The sequence below is a fragment of the Rhamphochromis longiceps genome, linkage group LG10 (genome assembly GCF_057381845.1).
Source record: "Rhamphochromis longiceps isolate RC_006_pf linkage group LG10, R_longiceps_female_GT1.1, whole genome shotgun sequence".
Classification (NCBI taxonomy): Eukaryota; Metazoa; Chordata; class Actinopteri; order Cichliformes; family Cichlidae; genus Rhamphochromis; species Rhamphochromis longiceps.
The window spans coordinates 16,460,787-16,483,094 of record NC_140566.1 but is presented as its reverse complement, the minus strand read 5'-3'; the positions used below and the strand labels follow the sequence as shown (position 1 = coordinate 16,483,094).

At 40.9% G+C, this 22,308-nt stretch overlaps 1 protein-coding gene across 1 annotated transcript in view; it reads right to left on the bottom strand.

The window, feature by feature from the left end:
- Positions 1 to 22,308, bottom strand: part of nrxn2a (neurexin 2a) — a 129,969-nt gene that overhangs the window by 89,694 nt on the left and 17,967 nt on the right. Inside the window, exons 2-6 of the mRNA XM_085420524.1 lie at positions 13,631 to 14,721; positions 12,621 to 12,641; positions 7,051 to 7,080; positions 6,800 to 6,811; positions 1,484 to 1,785 (exon numbers count right to left, since the gene is read on the bottom strand). Of these exons, the coding sequence (XP_085276650.1) occupies positions 1,484 to 1,785; positions 6,800 to 6,811; positions 7,051 to 7,080; positions 12,621 to 12,641; positions 13,631 to 14,330 (1,065 nt within the window). The 5' untranslated portion in view covers positions 14,331 to 14,721. The remainder of the gene's footprint in view (positions 1 to 1,483; positions 1,786 to 6,799; positions 6,812 to 7,050; positions 7,081 to 12,620; positions 12,642 to 13,630; positions 14,722 to 22,308) is intronic.

Sequence of the window (22,308 nt, the reverse complement as noted above, 5' to 3'; positions counted from 1 at the left end):
CCTTTGGGACGTGCTGGCACGCGAGATTCGCCTCATGGATGTGCAGCTGACAAAATGAGCTTGTTATCATGTCAATATGGAACAAAATCTCTGAGGAATGTCTCCAGCTGACAAGTTTACAACCACCAAATGAGCACTTTTGCAGTCATTATACTGTTTCTTTCTTCTTCTTTTTTTTACAGGAATTGACGAGCGAGGAGTGGCTCTGACTGTGAAACCCTGTAAGGCCGCTTACTTGTCAATCAAAAGGTAATCAGACCAAAATCAAATCTTGCTTTATTTTCTGTCAGCACTTCAAGGGCATTTCCATTCGTCATTAGGACTCCTAAACACCTAATTATACTCATCTTATGAATCTTTTTTCTTCTTCACTAGTTTGTCTCTCTGCAGTTTGTTGCTGCAGTTATGAGCAACAAGGTTGTTGCAGTGGTGACAATGCAAAAAAAAAAGAAAAGAAAAAGGTAAATTTGTGAGACCTAAAGAAATGAGTAATTATGTGTGGGCTTGTTCCTGCAAGCAACCACTTTACATTACACTCACTCCCACTTATTCAGTGTCCATACAAAAAAAAGTGCAGCTGTAAGGTATTATATGAGGAGACTAATAGAATAGCAGAATGATGCAGTCAAAGAAGAATGCCAGTGGGGTAACATTTAATGTAACAGACACATCCTTGCAGTAAATTAGACTGGGAATTCAGTCCCTTGTCCTGACTGCTAATGATATGAAACCTTAAGGCCGAGTTGTACTTGGCTGGAGTACAATAGGTACAGCAGTACATGGTTGGACACGTGCACTGGCTGTATTCATTATTTAAGCACTGCTTTCTCTCGCAAGTCCCCATATACTGCTGCAATGTTACATCAGTGGCTAAAGCTGCAAAAAATATATTTTTGCACTCTCCGTTCAAGAGTTGGTAATGAACAGGCTCCTGATATCATCACTACTGTGGGACGAATGAATAGGATGAATAATGAGTTAAGTTTTTATTACAAAAAAGGTATTAAAAGTATATATATGACAATCTTGTGGGTGCAAGAAGGAATCAATTCTCTGAATTAAGAAAAAGAGTGATTTCTAGAAATGCAATCTAGGGGCAATGACCTAATAGACGCTTGCAATATCAGGATAGGGAATGTGGCAGCAGAAGCATTCAACAGAATCCAACACAGTATTTGTTTACTGGCAGTTCACACTGCCGGAGGTTAATAGCAGCCTATCTAAACTCTATTTGCAAAGGACTGCCATTTCCTGCAGCTCATAAGAATCAGATCCAAATCTTTTTTATATTAATAAGCTGAAAGATACACTTTAAATACTGTTACAATACTGTGTACAGTGACTGATTTCTCATTATCTCACACAGATCGCTTGCAGACTGCAATTATATTGACTTCTGCGTAAATACAATCTACACATTTTACAAAAAACTGCAACTTTCTTAAGCAGAATACAAAATCATAAGTAATGGATGTATACACACCTGACGGAGGTTGCGCGTCACACGAACATCATGCCATATATTGTCATTAAACCTCCCACTGGTTGGTTCCACCAGGGCTTCAAAAGCGCCAGAGCCCAGGTTGATGACCAGCCACAGAGCGCCATTCCTCAGAGACAGGTTGACATAGTCAGCTGATTTCCCCGTGTGAAGCAGCAAGGCGTTCCTCTGCAGCGTCCGGAAGGACAGCGTGATCTCGTCCAGGTTACTCTGAATGGGAGTCTGGGATAGGTTGTAGCTGAAGAACTCATTGCCTTTAAAGGTGGCCACTGACTCCTCCTGCCCTGAGAGTCAAAGAGAAACAGCTTAGATAATTGTTCCTCTCATCCAGCTTAACCTTTACTTATCTACTGGGTGCATTCACTACTTTAGTTTGCTAAAATAGAGGAGGCTTGGTGGGTGATATTAGAGGCTAAAATGAGCGGAAAATGCAGCGTGCCGTATTGCTTCGGAAACATTTCACTAAGACCCACTTGAACAGACCATGTGTGTATTTTGTAAAGCTATTGAAACGTTACAAAGTCACTGTACAGTCAGATGAACAAGTGTACATTTTCAGCGTGCTGTTTCCATAGTAAAGTATAAGTCTTTATGTCTTTTTCTTTTTATTAACATATGTAGGGAAAAAAAGGCAGCTATGAAGTGATCCTTACTGACAAGTACTTTCATTGTAGTCAAAGCCTAATGAATTGTATTCATCTTTCATAAGACCGACATAAAAACACACTAGAGCTACAGCATTACACCACATCCTCAGCTGAGAAAGGTCCTGATCAAGACGTGTGCACTTTTTACCATCATTTGAGAAGAATTTGCTAAAAAAAATTATTATACAACGACAGCCGCTTTATCCTTTATTCAGCAGGGTTTTTTTTTAAATGCCAATATCAACGTGTAAGGCTTGGCTAAACATTTAATTCACACTCACATTCCAGGGAATGTCCGCTAGGTAATGCACACAGTGAAATATACAGAAGGGAACTTCACCAACTGTTCAGAGGGAAGCAGATGGAGCTTGATTAAAGATGTTGTTTTTGTATTTGTCAATGTTTCTTAGAATTCCACATGACTGAAGAGACTGAACAGGGTGATCCGAAGGGCCAGCTCTGTTCTAGGATGCCCTCTGAACCCAGTGGAGGTGGTGAGTGACAGGAGAACGGCGGCTAAGCTGTCATCCCTGTTGGACAACATCTCCCACCCCATGCAGCAGACTGTGACAGCACTGAGCAGCTCCTTCAGTGGGAGACTGCGGCACCCACGGTGTGGGACGGAGAGATTTCGCAGGTCTTTCCTCCCCACTGCTGTCAGACTCCACAACAAAGACTTTAACTGATCAAGCACACACATCCATACATATGCAATAATACTAAGTGCAATAATCCTTTCTGTCATCGTTGTATTTTTACTCAGTTGTATATAGTATTTGTATTTGTATTCTATTTTTATCTTATTGTATATTTATTTTATTTTATTCTACTGTATATAGTATTTTATTTTATTCTATTCTGTACAGTTGTGTACTGTATTTATTCTTATTGTATTCTAATTTTTGCCTCATAACTTTTGCACTGTCCACTTCCTGCTGTGACAAAACAAATTTCCCACGTGTGGGACTAATAAAGGTTATCTTATCTTATCTTATCTTATCTTATCTTATGTTAGCAATTTTTCTCAAGCAACCCCATCAATGTATCCTTGATGGCAAACATCACACGGCACGTCAATAATAAATCATTCTTGACAGCTTACAGCTCATTCAACAGTTATGCTGCTAATACACCTTCCACAAGGTGACAGTTTTGAGTTTGTTTTTTAATTTTTTTATTTTTTTTCTCAATTCACGACCTCACAGGCAGCCCTACTGCACACGAAATTAGAAAGAATCACTGAATTTTGTTTCGCTTCATAATTCACGAAGGCCTTCCGTGCACGCACAACCTTTAACCATCAAATTTTAAGTTTAGTTTTTCTGATATTGAACCAAAGTTTTGCTTTGACACAGGGAGTAACACTAACAACTTTACAACACATAGTACTGCTGCTGTCCTTTGCTCTTTATGAGCTACTAAGCAAGCTGTTTCAAGCTAGAAGGATAAGCTGACCCTTTAGTTGATGCTTGTTTGTTTGCACAGCAAATGTCAGCTTTGGTACTCAGGGGCCAATTTAAGGCTGCAGGATGAGCAGTCCTGTTAGTCTGTATTGTTTGTGCAGTGTAGTCGCTCAACTCTTGAGCACACAGCTACTCGTTGAGCTACTGGCGCGGAGCATGAATGCAAACTTCCTCATTTGGCTGACGTTTAAGGTGTAAAGTAGAACCAAGTGGAGCCAATAGTGACAGTTACAACTACAGGGAAATTATAGCACTTGAACTAAAAGTGCCTTTGTGTCATTTTTCATTCTAAATACAGAAGGATTTATCATAAGAGATAAACCTTAATGACAAGAAGATTTGCATCTAAGCTGTGCACATTCTACAGAACGCAATCTGCCTAATAGGCTTCCTGTCATTCTGTGATGAAGATGTCCCCAGCATGACCCTGAATCTGTCTTGAAGGTCTTTCTTGAAATGGGAGGGGTAGACGGCCTATAGCTCTGCTTTTCAGCTCTCCTAGAAGGTGTCCTACTGTCTGCAGCAATAATGTTTACCACTCTGTAAAAAAAGAAAAGAAAAAAGGAACAAGAAAAAAAGAAATAGTAGCTTTGTTTTGTCTGATACCAGACAGACTTTGGCACTAACTCCGAAGAAAAATCTTCAAAGACCCTAGCTGCAGTCAGTACACCAGCTAAAAGATGCTGCTGGAGCAGTTTAGCACTTTATGCATGTTATAGCTATACGAGGGTGGGGCGTCGGAAAGTGAGGGGGTGGATGGGCCGTCCACCCTCTTGGATTCAGCTATAAGACCATTGTGCTGAACCACGTCTCGATGTAAATGGAAACACATCAATGAAAAAAGGAGGCTCAGCAGAAAATAACAGCAGCACCGACAATCTCTACATGCCTCTCCTGCTTCTCATCTCATTGTGGCACGCGCCACCTTGCCCCCACTCCCGTCTTACTATACACCATTAAATCTACTTGCAGCCCAAGGTTTTGAAATAAATTCCCTCTAAATTCAGGATACAAATACAAGCGAGTCCTTCTAGAAGGACACTGCTCATGGCCAATCCAATGAAGCGTGCAGCTACAAAATATGGAGAGCGAAAGCATCCTGGATGTTACTATAACACCGGATAACTCTAAGACAGTCAGTGTAAGATTTATTTATAATTCTGCTGCTGGGAGCTATACGTAAGCTCCTGATGGCCATACCATGAGGTGAGAAAAAGGATTCAGCCACCAGGTGAGAAGACTGTTACTATTAGACAAATTCCACCACTCACGCTGCTCATTAATATTAAGGTTTACAGCAGATTAATTTCAAAATGATGCAAAGCCGGGGGCACAGATGCAGCTGGTAACGTTTGTCTGTGGCTCAGAGGCGGGGACTGGGTTATCAGGCAGAGTGCGAGCAGGCTGTGGGGCAGCAGCTGACCACTGGTGTGTAGCTCTGTAGGTGGTCATCAAGCTACACCTGTGCCTGAATAATCTCATCTGGGTGCACACGCTGGCGAAGGAGTGTGGGAGTGAAATATTCACAAGCTGCCGCTTCTCAATTTCCAGAAGTCTGCATATTTGTGGCAAAACAAATAGAGACTAAGTCTGAGAGCGCTCGCTCAAGTATGCGCCCCGGGGCTGAAGGTGGAACACAGTTAATAACAAATGTTTGTTATAACATGAGATGGTTGAATAAAGCGCTGATGTCTCATGTATATCCCATGAGGTCAGACGTGCAGCGCTCTGTGTTGCAGCTGTAACTGTGCTTTGCTTGAGCATTGAGGGTTATTTCTGCAAATCTCGATTCCACAATCAATTACCAACTTCTTCTTCATTTAAATGCGTGAAATTGAACAATTACGTTTAGGCTTCATTTCATGACAAATCGCACTGTGGTTGGCTTCAGGACACACTTACTGTATGATGTACTATATGCTTTATATAACAGCATTTTTCTAATACAGCAGAGATGATTAATCTTTGTACGATTGAGGACGTAGTGGCGTACAGTATATTCACCCACACTGTTCTGTCAGAATATCCATTGATTACAGCACAAGCTTAAACTGAACATTATGTTTTTGGTCTTATAAAGACTAATTGCTACTAGTGGCTACCAAAAAGATTTAGACCCTAATCTGTAATGTCACAGTCATGCTCGGCTTCAATCTGCATCATTTATATATGGTGAAAAACCTCATTCTGTGAAGCATTCTCATCTCCTGTAAATGATCTTGGTATAATTGTTATTTGTTCACATATGCGTGACAAAATGCGGATGCTGCCACACCCTCTTTTATTCCATCTTCACCGAGCGGGAGAGTGAAAGATGACATACGCAGCTATTTCAGTTCACGGCTGCACATTATTCATAATCAAGGATAATTGGGTTGAAAATAAAAAATCATTAGTACAGAAGCTGCGATGATAACCCGACACCACTGTTCTTTCTGGTCAGATGAGCAATTTTTCCCGAGGAACTGGGACAGTGGAAAATACTGTGTGGTCAACATGAGGGGGTCAGAAAAGCCAAGTACGTTATAGACAACACTGATCTCCATGGAGACAGGATGATGAAGTTTATCTAAATCTCACAGCGTGTGGAGGAAATGCAAAAGCCTCACCACAGCAGAGTACATCCACCCTTTTTCAAAGTGCCTATATTCCAAGTATGCCTTGCAGAAAATGTTTTACGCTTTATTTTAATTCAGTTTTAAAATCATACAATTATATTCAGTATTTTCATCACCTGTAAATGAGCTGGTATAATTGTTATTTGTTCACATAGGCATGACACAATGTTACTGCTTTTTTTATTTTCCAACCAGAGGACCACAGTGGTACCTCTCCCTGAAAAAATATCCTCCATTAGGAAAAAAAAATCCCACAACCTTCCAACAATGTTTTGTTTTGTTTTAAAATCTCCCACTGATCTACAACCCAGTGATAACACGTCTGAGACATCAGTGCAACAGAAAGAAAATTCAATTATGCACACAACAACCTTAAGAATGAAAATAAAGGCAAACTAAGTCCTCACATAATATGTCTGTCTAAACACCTACATAAATAAACTCCCTTCTCTGCAGACCTTCACATTTGTAAGATGAGATACCTTTATATATATAAATGTATTTTTTGTTATTACTGACACCTGTTTCCTTTGAAAACACCATGAAACCAAATGAGCATAAATGCATTACCTTGGCGAATAACTGCAGAGGTCAAAGGTGATGTTCCAGTAGCTCAGTCAGTGGTCAGGACAAGGGTTTGACGGACAAAAATTGTTATGAATAGTGAGCATAACATGAGAGGAAGCAAAAAACGAATAGGCAAGTATATGACAAAAGAGGAGAGGAAATATTAGTGCAGCACAGTTAACTAAAATGATTTCAGGGGAAGGGAAATGTGATCAGGTGGTTGGGAAGGAAAAGCAAACCAATAGACCCCATACCTTGGCGGTTTAACATCAGGTGCGCCAGACCTTGAGGGAAAGAACAGAAAAAAGGATACGAAAACAGGAAGTTCATAAAGAGGTTCGGGAGAACAAAAGCATTGTCACAATGTTGGACTGCAGTTTGTGACAGACATCCTGGGGAAGGTACGGATGTCAAAGTTCAAATTAAAATATAAAGGGGAAATCAAACTAAAAACAGACAAACATCTCAAGGGAGGAAAGGGAAGGCAAGGAGAGAAAAAAACATCTTGACAGGTGCAACCCTCGCAGGTAGTTGCTCTCATAGATGCTTTTTTCTAATGGAACACATATTGTATGTTTATTTGATGCAGACAGCGTTTGAGATGTACCAGCTATACATAAAACTGCTTCGACTGTAAAGACTAAATGTTTAAAAAAAAAAGAAGAAGAAAGAAATCACCCGCGGTAATGCTAGTTCATGGATTTCTGTGATCTTTCTATCTCCTGATCTCCACTTCTCCACACGAGTATTTGGCATGTAAGTGCTCAGCCAACCCAGATGAGCCTATTTAACCTTTCAGATGGCACCATTTCATAAAAGGACAGACGAAGCACCATTCCCTATCCTTTAAATCTTTAGCGACTCTCATTCATATTTTTATTCTCACGATTTACCATCTAATGCAGCGGGGTTTGACAGTGGAGCCTGAAGTCTGTGCCCTAATGTAATAATATAAACACCAATACATCTAAGGCTGTCACACGTAACCTTTTAATTCCAAAGAAAAAAGCAATGCTGCACTCCGGTAAAGCCTCACTAAATATTAACCATCTTCTAATTTGTCAGCCAAAGACAAAAATGCCACATCACGCCTCCATATTATGGCATATGGCAGGGCAAAGGGGTTAGCCTGAATGCACTGGCTACTGTGCTGAACATATGAGCTAATTGCACTGACTAACAGTTAGTTTACTTCATGAGATCATATTATAGTACTCATAAATACTGCATGGAAATGCCTTCTAAAAGCAAATATTGAGAACAAACATTGTTTTCGTGTCACGTGCTTGTTGTGAATGACACTGCAGTCAAAACCCTGCAGGTTAGCCTGCGTGCACTGCTCATCAAAGGTTGATCCAGTTTCAACCAGCTTAAATCTCTCAATGCATCGTGTGCTATATACTGACAGCGAAACACAGACAAACATCTCAGTAGGTCAGGCAGAAATTGCATGGCGTAGCCTAGCTCTCCTGCTTTTCCCGATATCAAAGAGTTGGGGCTGACACAATGCAACACTTCTGCTGAGCACATGAGCCCCACTGTGTGAGCCGACACAAACACCTCTCATCAGTGCATCAGCACTCTAAGACCCTTGTACAGCAAGTCTTACTCACTATTCCAGCCCCATTTCAGTCATTAGGTAAAACCTTATGAAGAGGGCAGGTTGCTCTTGCACAAATCTCGTCGCATGTCCCACTCAACAATCTTGTTAATGCTGCAACTCATGGTGTGGAATGGACATGATTACCCCTGGGAAGGTCCTTGCCTGCCAACACGTAGGCTTTTGATACAGTGTGCCACTGCAAAGCCAGTGACTGAGCCTCTGCTTAGACAGGATTCACCAGCAGCCCTGCAGAGCAGACAAAGCACTGCTGTGTGCACCCCCACTGCGGCTGTGCACTGCACATGACAGGCCAACGTACATATACATAAATGATGTCACCTCTTCTTACCCTCATCACCCCTAAGGTGATCTCATACTCAAAAGCAGTACTAAGATGTGACTAGATTAAGATCCCGTCTGCCTCTATCCTCTGCCTATCATTCTGCTATGAGCGTCACACAGCATAGATGAGCCACGGCATCAGCTTCAAGGGGCTACAAAGGAGGCTTGCATACAGTGCCATTAACTGTAACAAAGACACTGTTGTTGTAAGCCACCACTGGCTCACATAGCGGGAAGAATAAAAATCCTCTTTCCATGCTTTTGCCTTTGGTCCTCACGGACAGGAATAAGGTTCCCTTCATCCAAATAATAAGCAAATGCAGTAGAAAAGCCAAAGCTGGCAAATATCTGTCTTTCACTTATATGAAGATGAGGAAAAAGGCTTTGACGGAAGCAAATTTTGACTCACTTACTTGTTGTTGAGCTCTGGGTCAAGCAAAACTGACTCGCACCCGTGAGTAAGATGAATGAATGTTGTTGACCAGAACAGAAATACCCAAGTCAACATCATAATCTTTGAGAATATATGCATTTCCTAGGAGTTGAGTTATAAGGGGATTAGGAGTGGTGCCATTGCTTCCCTTGTACAAAGGCAGCCACCCATCGAATACGTGCATCCTGCTTGGCTGTGCCTTACATCCAAATCTCAGTGTGTGAAAATGCAGAGATAACTGGCTAATACCCTTTAGAAGGGAAAGCCTGTATGGATATAAACTATCCTTCCTACCAGTAAGCTATACACTGGAAAGTAGGCTATAAAATAAGAAACCAAGCGACTGAATATCACTTTATTAAAATGCTACTATTAGGATACTTTTAACTTGACCTCATTATACAAAAAAGGTGGAGTTTTTTGTTATTGCTGTTGTAAAAAGTACTCTGAAATCAACTCATTTACCTTGTGATGTGATGGTATTGGTCACAATACTCTACAATAGCGTGCGATTTTCTACGTCAATAGTTTACTAGTCACGTTTTTTTTTTGTTGTTTTTTTTTTATGTGCTTACACACACCTTAACATCTGCACCTCCTGACCTCGAGTAAATCTATGATACTGAAAACATACAACCAGGAAAGCTGCTGCAGAACAACTCTTTGTGTTTTCAAGCACTCAAGAATAATGCACCTCTGGCAACATCCCAGTTAGAGCTGGCTGAAAATAAGTAATTCAGTCGGTGAATGACGAGGGTTTTTGAATCCACAGATTCCTGGAGCAGGTGAAGTTTTTTGACCTGTGCGATTTCATGTGCAAATATACCCAGCAAAAGTTTAAAGAGCGCACCTAAAAACATGCGAACAAACACTGCTACAGAAGGAAGCCCTGGTGCTTCCGAAAACGTTGTATTAACAGGCTATTCCGTGTGCACTGCTGGTGACCTTTAGACCGCTAACTCCCCTCACTCCCCTCCTCCAACACTTCAGCTCTGGATTCTTTTCATAGATTTTTTTTTCCCACTTGTAAAAGCACATTATAATTTAAATATGTACATATATATGTTTTATATTAAATATATAAGGCTGAGAGAAACTAGCATGATTTTGAAACATTTTAGCATATGAAAAGAGCTGAATTTATGTTAGTGGGACTGCCAAAAAAACACAAAACAAAAAACATAATAGTTTTATTTCTCTGAATCATTTATAACGCGATTAACTCTGGAAATGATTCTAACAAGGTAAGCAAGGCTACCTTTGTAAGTTTAATTAAAGAAGTATAATGAAAAAACAAATGCAGATGTTGAAGGACCTCTCAGTCATTACTGTGACATTAATTAGCAAGCAACTACGAAGAAAGAACCATTTCACGAGGATTAGCATTTGCTAAATTTGTTTTTGCATGAAAAGTACAGCATTATGAAGCCTGTTGTAATGAGGGATTAGACCAAGGTCAGTGCTGCTGAAGAGATGCAAAACCCACCAGGACCGCTCGTGTCCTTTCTTTCGAAGATTTTGACGCTTGCCTTATCATCCCAGAAGCTCTCAGTGCGTCATTACTCTGTGCTTACAACTGAAAATCTGAAGAGGAAATAACACAATGATAGTGTGTTTGCACATGGCAGTGCGTGTTGCGTAAGGTTCCCCTATATGTTTGACTGATTTTGCTGCACCTTGTGAGGTGGCTATTCTTATCTCTTGTTCACAGACCTGATTTTTTTTTTGGGATGCTGCACTCTCTTGGCATCTAAGCATGCCCCACTATGGCCTTTGTCCGCACGGATCGATGGGAGGCCCACGTGCAGCATACTGTAGATGAACAACTCGGACGACTCACCTGCTGTGCCAAAAGATTTTTGCTGGCTTAAAGCATTCCTCACACAAATAAGGCTAATTCCTGCACCAGTTAAAACACAGCCAAGACCAAATATAGCATGTAGCGTACCATTTTTGTCATCTCTGGGGTAGGGGGAAGGCAATTTAGATAATGCATAGATTAGTCTATTTCTGTTGATGCAAGGCCAGCAGGGTAGAGATTTGCTGCAGAATAGTGTATGAGTGATATGAAGGAAATTTTAAAAAAAAGCATCTGGTCAGTATTTCTTTTCTTCCCCCCGTCATTCTTGTTTTCATGCATTCTGCATTTGGGGATTGTCTCCATGTCAAGCTTTAATCCAATAAACACTCTGATGTGCTCTCTTTGCAGCATGTCATTTAATAATGCGTGCCTGCTTGCTGTGAGCAGAGCCATGCCATCTTTGCTAATATTAACAATGATTAATGCTCGCTTCTGCAAATTGTGCAGCGATGAATCCTGTTTTAACTGTTGGTGAAAAGTACAAACCAAGAGCCGCATAAGTTTGAAATCCTGCACTGAGAGAATCAGTAACAAATCATGTATCATATAAATACTGCATCTAATAATATACCCAGATACACCATGTATATTTAATCAACACAGGCGTATGAGAAGACTGCAGATGAAGAAAATGTCATTTTTATCTTTGCTGTCATACTCCGAATGTAAGCGCCGCAAGCAGGACTTGAGAGAGTAGGTGTGTACAGGTGCACATCTCGAGTCGGTAACACTGATTTATCATGTGCAACAGTCCGGCACACCTTGTGCTGGTGTCCTGAGTCTGTTGGACTGTCCTTTCACCAGAACCAGCAGTTCCTACCGGGGAGATGGATGTCTCACTCGGATGCCAACTAAACAAATCTTCCTAGCGGCTCTCAATCCTCATTTCCGTTCAGCATGTGCACCTCATTAGAAATCAGTCCTGTTTGATTACGGTGACTGAAAATGCTGGCAATTCAGAGACAAGTGTCTCTTCTAAGAAAAAAAGGCACCTATGCAAAAAATACATTTCAAGCATTATCAAAATGTATTAACGTTAAGGGCGTGGCGATCAGCGCCAGAGTACATTCAACTCTAAAATGGCATCATTTTAGAGATAAACACACTTATTTACCTTAGAGATATATGGCATATAAGACTTAATAAACCTCAGAGCAGCTTTCTTGAGATATATATGCACTGCCAGGAGAGGAAAACATAGAATGTATAAATATTAAAGCAAAGCATTTCTGTACAGTTGCTTTCTCTGTGATGCAGTATATAAATGCAACCCCTATTGTGTGACACCCACGTACTCGGCGGACCTTTCTAGTCACCTTGAGCACAGTGATTATATATACAATGAGCATTCCGCACATTAGGCCCTTTTTCATCAGTGACCTTGTGACCAGTGATAGTATATCTCCGTTCAGCTTAATTTGTAGGATGTCAGAACTGCAGTCCAAACTGACAATAACAACCTGATAATAACCGAAACACACTCTCACCCACTGATGCTGCGGTAATAGCCTCTGCAAATAAGAGCATCACAGCAAACAAATTATGCTCATCATTATGCTCATTATATAACAATGCATTTTCTTACCTTCTACTTCTCTCTGGACAGCTGCAGGAGTGAATGAAAGACAGACATGTTTAATCTCGATATGAAGAATTAATCCACAGCCAGATTACTATCTGCATCTCATCAAACATTGATGGGTATGCCATGCCTTCCTCGAGCTTCTTCTTTATGTCACAGCATGCATGCTGGTGACACATGATTTACCCAGAGCCTTGAAAGTCGGTAATTTGTTCGCTCGGTATAATGATAGTATTGTATCACATCTGTGATGGATAATGTCCCATATGCGTGATCTCAGATATAGATGCCAGGATTCGTTTTAGCCACTAAGGACATCGCATGGACTCTTGGAAGAAGGCTGCGAAGCTTCTGAGCTAAGCAAACAGTCACGAGTAGCATTTATAAGAGGGACCCTAATGTGTTTTTGCAAAGTGGAAAAGATTTTAATCACTACCATTTTCTGATCTTTATACCTTAGGTAACGAGAAGTGTCTAAGCTCCTTTAAAACACTTCTTTTCTCCTTTTATTTTAAGCAGATTTTCCAAAATAAGAAAAGGGGCTCCATTTGGTGGCCCATTCAACGTGCCAGTGTTGAAAACATGCAAACAGCTATCACATTAGAAAGCTGTTATCCTTTGACTTGTGAAGATAACTGCTGAGAGAGCTGAGCTCACGCAGGCGAGCGGCTTCTAAGCGGTGCTGTAGTGTACTCTGGCCTGGATTGCGGTTAAGTGGGCTTTATTGATTATCCTCAGGAGCTCAGTGAAGGTATGCACTGTATATCTGGAAGGTATGTGAAAATATGTGAACTATTTATACTTTAGACATCGCTGAACAGCTCATAGTTCTAATTGCTGACTTTGTAACTTTCATGCTTGTGGTGTTGTCACACTGTATTTTGACTTTTATCATTTACCCTTATAACTGTGTCTGCCTTAGTCAGACAATCCCTTTTTTAATCCAAAAGAAGCACAATTTAAATAAAATCTTACTGCCTTTAAGTCATGGAAACACATGGTATTTTTCTCACCTTCTTGGCAGTACCTTCCCCTGTAGCCAGTACTGATACAGTCGCAGAAAACCTCTCCCTGGTCGATGGAGCACAGGCCTTTGTTGCTGCATGGAGAATGTGTGTCACATATATACTCCAGATCATTATGGACAGCTTGACCATCCATCAGTATTGGTAGCGCTTCTCCTAGTTTCAAATTGGCAATAAAGCCCTGGAAGGGTGCCTCATATTTGACAGTGCTGGAAGTCAGGGCTGAGAGGCGCACGTCAGGTGAGATTCCCCCTACGTAGAGGTCGCTATCCACTGCCATCTCTTTTCTCTTGGACTTCACCTCAGTCGCTTTCTCCTCGTTGTCCACCACCAGCTTGGTCTCTCTGTAATTACGAGTGAGAAGGACTCTGTGCCAGCGCTGGTCGTTGATGTGGGTCTCCGTGTGCAGGGAGGCGGGTTCTGCGCAATGAATGGTAAACCGCAACTGAAGCCTCCCGTCCGCAATGAGAAGCTCCAGGAAGTCACAGTTTCCCCCGTCATCGAGATAGAGCACCAGGGCTTTGCTGATGTTGGTTTTGAGAATAAAGCTCAGCTCACCTGTTGTCTTAGCATCCCACTGGCCATAACGTGTCCACTGACCAGGAACCCCCTCATATTCCAAAGCTATTCCTGTTAGCACCAATCCAGCTAACAACAACCAGGAAGCTGCTCCTTTACTGCTGCACATGATGCTGACTATCTATTATCTAGTGTAGGCCTCTAGTTCCAATGAATCCAACAGACAGCTGTGAGGAAAAGCTATCTATATATCTAGAATTGTTTTATAACCCTACAGTTTGCAGAAATAAGAGTTTCTTTAGCCTTGACTGTCTATCCTGATTCTTTTTGCCATCTCTCCTTGGGTGACTCGTGACAGAGTGAACAGCCGAGGCACATTACAGAACACTTTGCATCTACTTTGGATTGGCTGAGAAAGAGAACAAACAGCACTGCGTGATTCCTCGTCTTCGCCATCCAGTGTCTTGGCCTCCATCCAGCACTGTTCCTGTCAGTTCTTCATGGGTTAGCTAGGCACGCGGCCTAGGTACAGCCTCCATTCTCCTCAGCATCCCAACATCCTAAGACATGAAAGAAGAGCGTGCAATGAATAATTGGAAATACTGCACAGCACAGTCATTATGAATCACGTGGCAAATCAATTACCAAAGATAATGAAGCATCAAGAAGGGGAACATGGAGATGAAAGCAAGAGAGAATTGTCAGTGTTACGAAGAACTGAAATGCCTGCCTTTAGCTCTGGTTCACATGATCACAGGTCACTTTCACCATCTACAGCCTAGAGATTCCAGCAAAAGGCCCTCAACACATGGCTTTAGCATATAGCCCTAATCCTGGCACCCCACCTTATTCCTTAGCTTTTGGGCAGAAAGGGAAACTGAGGGTCTCACTAGTTTTCTGAGACCTGTGTTGATTTCCAATAAGCTGGTGGGAAAAAAACAACTTATAAGCCCCCCCCCCCCCCGCACAGATGTTCCAGCACAATCCATGGCCTCGGTAACTTCAGTGATGTTGAGCCCCTAAAGCCTTCTGCAGTCCCTAGACTCAAGCTAAGACGTTACAGCTAAAAAATACATGCAGGCTAGAGGCTGGAGAGTGCTGAAAAGGACAGGGTCTATGTTCGAAACAAACAAGCAAACAGCAAAATTCAATACTTTGTGATAACAAAAGAGGGTGTGCCTCTCAGGGCTAGGGACACAAACAAAGTTATGTACCAGTCGTCAGCTGTACTCGGAGCCTGCAATGACTCACTAAGACCGTTCAGTTTGGTGTCAAGCAGGATAAAATTATTTCTTAGGAAATTAGACATATTCCAAGTGGCAAAAAATGTATTTAAACAACGAGGGTAGTGTTTATTTATATTTTCATTACCCTGCAGAGAACAAAGCCAATAATAATGAATACAGACAAGTACAGCTTCAGCCCGTTGCAGCTTGTTTCTTTGTGCCAAAGAACTCCACGGCTACACAAAATCTATTAAAAACACATAAAAGCGCAATAGCACTATGTGATTCAATTAAGTGATCAAAACCACAATCAGCAGCTACAATCAATTACAACCAGTTTGAGTAAAAGCGTTGAGCGACAGTAGATCTGAAGGATGCTTATACTGCACGTCACATAGCGCGCGTCTGATGAAACTCACTATATGTTTGATTTTGAAAAGGAGGGTGTTGAGTGAATGTTGAGATGTCTGCGCTTAAAATTCAAAAAATGTCCCAAAGTCACCCCATCTCAAGAAGAGGGAAAAAAACACAAAGAAATGGAGGTACTGTACTGATCCAGTCAGATCTAATGAGTCAGTCTCCAATAAAAACAGCCTGCTGTCAATAATTTCCACAGTTACAGCTCCCGGGCTTTACAATAAAACATAAAATAGCTAATTTGTCTGAAAGAGGAAATAATCTTTGTTGTGTCAAACTGAGTTTTTTCTCATTTAAGGATGTTTCTCCACCAGGAGTAGAAGCATTTCACGCAAGTTTGGCCCAATTTCATCTCTGTCACAGAGAGAAATATAATGTGTGTTTGAGTCTGCTGGGAATTACAGCCTCTACTGGGTATCCTGCAGATGAGGGACTGCTACAGTTAGCTATATCTGCTAAAGGTAGATGTTGCAAGAAAGAGTGCATTACAGCAAATAAATCAAAGTTTTTCCCTAAAGCATGAGAAGGCTTCAGGCTGGAAGAATATCCTTCTGATAGACGGGTTTATCATGGGAATAGGAAGGTCATAAAAACTGACACCCTCCTCACAAGATGAATTGCAATTTGCCAGGGTCAGGTATGGCGTGTCAGATGCTTCACAGGCTGTATATATGCGGTCAACACTAGCTTGCTTTGATGTTTTAAAAAAAACATATTAGTATTTTGAGACACAAAGTAACAAGAAGGTATGTGCTACTAAAAGACATCGTGCACATAAGTGTTGTGCTGCAAGTCCTGTATACTCATTACGAGCCATTTTCACTCTAAGATATCACTACAATGTGTGGGCAGGTAGTATAAATAAATCTTGAGCAGGAGAAATTTCATATTATAGCGTATGACAAGTGCACAGTTTGACTGGCTGAATTTAAGCATGAGTTCTCAAAGTTAAAAGAGGATGAGCTGACATTTGAATATAAACCTAACTTCAAACAGTTAATGACATCTATATGAAACATCATTTCTCAAATAATCACACTTTTAAGTGCACTGGTTATGCCAAATGCATCCTTCTGTACGCGTATCTGAGCTGTGTGTCCCGTTAACCCACACCCTTTGCTCTCAACAATCTTACCAACACTCAACATTTCTGAAGCAGCATTAAGCCAACAGAGACAGGGTGGATGAAACATGCAAATCCTTATTTCCTGGAGGGACTAGTCAAGAAATGTAATTTTGTTGCACTTGTTGGAAAAAATATTTAAGCTGATTCAGCACAAATCTTGGGTATAAGTAAGTCTTGTCATGGATACTGTTAATTTCAAACTCCTACTAACATGAAAATAAAAAAAGAAGCATCACAGTGCTTTAAAAAACTCAATTCAGCCCAAACGCTGTGATAAATGGACTTACATAGCGCTTTAACATACTATCTGAGCAGTCAGAACACTTTAACCATTATACACAAGTTGATGGTTTAGGGGCGACTCATTGTGCCCACGAATACTTTAACATGTAGAGTAGAAGATCCAGGAATTGAATCAGAAACCTTCTGATTAGTAAACGACCTGTTCTACTTCCTCTAATTTTCTTTCTGTGAAGATTTTGATCTTACTGAATGATATCACCGATTTATTGCTGACTTTAAAAAACAAAACACAATAACAGTTCAATGAATTACATGCTTCAGAACACAAATTAGAGTCCTCAATGCATGTGTGTGTGTGTGTGTGTGTGTGTGTGTGTGTGTGTGTGTGTGTGTGTGTGTGTGTGTGTGTGGACCTAGGTCAGCTACTCCCTGTTCAAATAGGCCTCACTATTGATCACAAAATAACGACGTCTCAATGTCTAAGCAAGGTGCTTACAGTTAAGCTTGTAAATTTTAATGGCTTTCCTCACTGGGTAACATGCACTTTCTTCATTAAAAGCAACAGGCCAATTACCCATCAGGGTCAGAATCTGGTCTGGGAGCCACTCGGGGTGCTCAATTAATCTCGTTTAGTGGTGCCCCGAGCCAATTTGATGGCAAAACCAGATACATTATACACTTCTCTCTTCCACCACTGGAAGAAGACTGGTACATGGAATCTACCAAGGTCTGTCTGCACTGTCACTGGTTCACGTGGCAGAAAACAATAGCCTTTCTTTTCACCTGCCCTAAATTTTTGAGCTCTTGTTGTTCTTTTTTCTGACAACTAAAATTATTTTGCTGTCATACTTTTCTGTCTATAAAAAAAACATTGAATAAGTAGTGATACCATAAAAGTAGGACGCATACAGCATAATTCTTACATGCATACATCTAACATGATGCAGTATATTGCTATGGTGAAGTGAAACGCCACCAAACATCACTGACATTTTATTATCAATACAACGGCAAAGAGACACTGCTGTACTGTTTGCTTTTGATCATCATACATAATCGTATCAGTTAAATACACTCACTGGCCACCTTATTAAGTATACCTGTTCAGCTGCTTGTTTACACAAATCTCTAATCAGCCAGTCACATGACGTAAACCCAATGCCTTCAGGCAGATGACCTGCTGATGTTCAAACCGAGCATCGGAATGGGGAAAAATGTCATTCTAGTGACTTTGAACAGGGCATGGCTGTTGGTGCCAGATGGGCTAGTCTGAGTATTTCAGAAAGTGCTGATCTACTGGGATTTTCCCACACAACCATCTCTAGGGTTTACAGAGAAAGGTCCAGAAAAGAGCATTTTTGAAGCATGAGAAAATGCGTTTTGGATGCCAGAGGTCACACAGCAAACTGCTTGGAGGGTATAGAAAGGCAACAGTAACTCAGATCCACTCGTTACAACCAATCTATGCAGAAGAACACATTGAACCATGAAGCAGATGGGCACATTGTGGGCCCCTTTGTACCACCTGAGTCTGAATACCACAGCCAACCCGAGTACTGTTGCTGTCCGTCCCTTTATGACAACAGTGTAGCCATCTTTTCATGTCTACTTCCAGCAGGATAATACACCATGTCACAAAGCTCAAAACATGGATGTGCAGCTGATAAATCTGCAACCACAGTGTGATGCTATTATGTCAATGTGGACCAAAATCTCTGAGGAATGTTTCCGGCACCTTGTTGAATCTGTGGTATGAGGAATTAAAGCAGTTCGGAAGGGAAAATAGTGTCACACCTAGAACGAGCAAGGTGTACCTAAACTAGTCGGTGAGTGTACATGAAACTACTAGTACACAATTTTTTTTATCCTTACATATATCATCTTCAAGAATTCTGGTTTGTTTTCTCAAGTTTCACACCTACAGTTGTATAGTCCATTTAAATGGAAATCTGGTTAATTTCCCCCCTTGGTGTGGTTTGTTTGTGGTTTGTTTGAACACAGTCTTTGCACTCGGACCAAAACAACCACACCAAGACCCTTTGGAGGAGGTGGTGTTGGTACGGTTCCAAACAAACTCCAGAGCAGTCCATTTATGGTTTGAATGTGATTTGATTCACATCTGAACGAACTACCAGGCACACGTTACAAGTCTGAGCTAAAAACATCCCGTAGCCACGTACGCTTCTATTCTAATTGTGGGAAAGTACTATAGATGTGGAAAGGCCCAGCAACTAGCCGTGAAATTAACGTAAATTCTGTTTTCCAATAATCCAGAATGCAGCACCTTCTTCATCTATTTACTTTTGTTGCTCCCGCCCTTTGGAGTTCACAAACCAAACCACAGGAAAAAGCTACAAATTTACAAACTCGTCAACTAATTCCGACCAGAGAAAACCAACAATAGGTGTAAAAGTGACCTAAAATAATGCTCACTTTATAAACTACCACAGATATACAATCACAGAACTATTTACTTTGCATCAGACATTCCAGGTAGACTGAAGGTTATATGACAATCTCTATGACTAAAGCCTTGGTCATAAAGTTTTTGTTTGTGAATTAAATAAAAAAATGAACTAAAGTTCAACCTTAATGAATATTCAGTGTGTTGATAGCTTTTCCAAATCACCACACACAAATTTGGGGAGAAAAGCCAACTGCTGTAGACAGTGGAGATGGGGAATAAAGCTGCACATTTTTAGACCTCTTTCTCCAGTAAGAGGCGCACAGCTGGTCAATCATTGTGGGAAGTGGGTGGACGAGACACATTACAAATGCACCATGTTTTACTCCAGCCTACACAGCTGGTGCTAATGAACGTACTTAAAAGTAAACATTGTTCAAAAATCTTATGGATAAAATGTAAATTATTACAACACAGCCCACAAATTAATAGTTATTTTTTAACATCTGCTGGTTTTTCTTCTTTTCTTGCAACACATAGTTCAGACATACACTGCAGAAATGCATCAAGGACACAATTAAGCAACAAACATGACAAATACAGCACACCAGCTTATGTCAGGAGGTTTGAATGCATGTATGTGTGCGTGTGTGTACGTAGACATCTTTGTGAGGACAGAAAATTGGCATGCCACTATACTTGTAGGGACCACCAGTGACTTATGGGGACAAAATGCCCATCCCCTCGAGTTTGAAGGCATTTTTGAGGCTCAAAATGTGGTTTTAGCGTCAGGGTTACAATTAGGTTATGGTTAGATTTAGGCTGAGGGTTAGGGTTAGGCATTCATTCTTGACGGTTAGGATTAGGGTAAGCATGATGTCAATTAGATGTCTTCACTAAGATATGAAAAGAATGTGTGTGCGTGCGTGCTTAGGACAGACAAATTGTGAGTGGGTGAGTGGCAATAAAATTTAAAAAAAGCACCAATTCAAAATATAAAAAAGGCATGACAGGAAGAGACAGTAGGTGTGGGTATAAATGTGGCGTGGCGTTTGACAATTCAATTGCGGCAACAAGGAAAAACAACACTATTATCTATAGCCGATAATAATATTAATAAATGTTATATTCCATCGTGCTGAGTGAAGGTTTTTTTTTAAGTCGTGAGAAATAAAATGATAATAAATAATAAAATAGCCTGAGTGCTGCCGAATAAAAGAAAATAAATAAAGGAGAAAAGACAGTGCAGGGACGTGTTGCACACTGAAAACGCAATGTTGGCCCACAGAGCTGCTAAAGCAGAAAAAGGAGGAAGCGAGGCGACCACGAAGCATCCGAATAAATATAAACATAACAGGTAACAGGTAGAAATGTGAGAGATGTGGCGATGACTCAAGAGTTGATGCAGAGTACAGAAAAAATAATACCAAAGTGGCCTGTGAAAATAAGAGTATTACATTTCCATTCAGCAGACAGAAAATTTGTTTAGTTGGGAGAAAGAAGAAAAAAGAAGCAAAGAAAAAAAAAATGGAAAGAAAGGAGGGATCCAGTATCAATCTCATGTAATTGGCTCAGTAATTGTTACAATAGACATTTGTATACATTATAAGGATGATATTCAACACTTTTGTTTTGTGGTCTAGCCTTATGATCCCTATGGTGAGAATAAAGATGAGTTACCAAATGACTTATGTGGAATGTCACTGCTGCTGGTATCCTAGTCTATAATCACAAGCCACTGGCACTGATCATTAAAAAATGAGAGTAATGGGGTTGCCACATAAAACCTCCAATCCAACTTCCTCTTCCTAACAGATTAGATACTGTATTCTCTTAAATGGAACATTTGGGATCACATCAGGGTCACAACCAGCACTGCACTGCTAAAGAAATTCAGCATGAATGACTTGCTGGTAGTAAAAGTCAACCTGATACCCTGGGGAAGGACAGAGAAGTGGTCAGAGAGGCTACAGGTTCAGCAATTACTGCCTGAACAGGGAGTAGCTGACCTAGGTCCAAACACACACACACACACACACACACACACACACACACACACACACACACACACACACACACACACACACACACACACACACTCAGGCTTGCTAGGGATAGGACTGAACTGTTTTTCTTGACTCCACAGCTGACACCAAACAGGAGGGATCATAGTGATACTCAGTATTATGGCAGCGAACACAGCGGTGAGCTTAAAGCAATTTTTTTGAATCTGGATAAACCGAATAAGCAGGTGAAAGAGCAAAACAGGAGTTCGACTGCGAAGTTACCAAAAGGAAAATGCTTAAGAATAACCTGCAAGAGATTGCAAAAAAGTGAGCCTGATATTCTGTTGCATGGTATGTTTCATTTAATCATACATGGAGTCTGTGTTTGCTTGTCACTGAGGCATTTAGACGGAGCTCAAGGTCTTCTTGTCTTCAAGTATGCCTCTGTTGCAGTGATTGGTTTCTTTTTCACGCTTCAGTGAACTGCAAATGTTTCTGAAATTATTCCTCTTATCTAGAATTTATCCGAGCAGGTTCTTGGGTTACAATGACAATGAGTCCTGCATTTGCACCTAATGTACCACATGGTTATTTTTCTCCAGCTGTTTAGCTCTCTCTTTTCATCCATCATTTTTTTCTATTAGACGACCAGTGGAGGTTGAATATTCAGCCATTCTCCAAATGGAGCCTGCTAGACTATGAAAACAATTCCAATAGGCCTATAG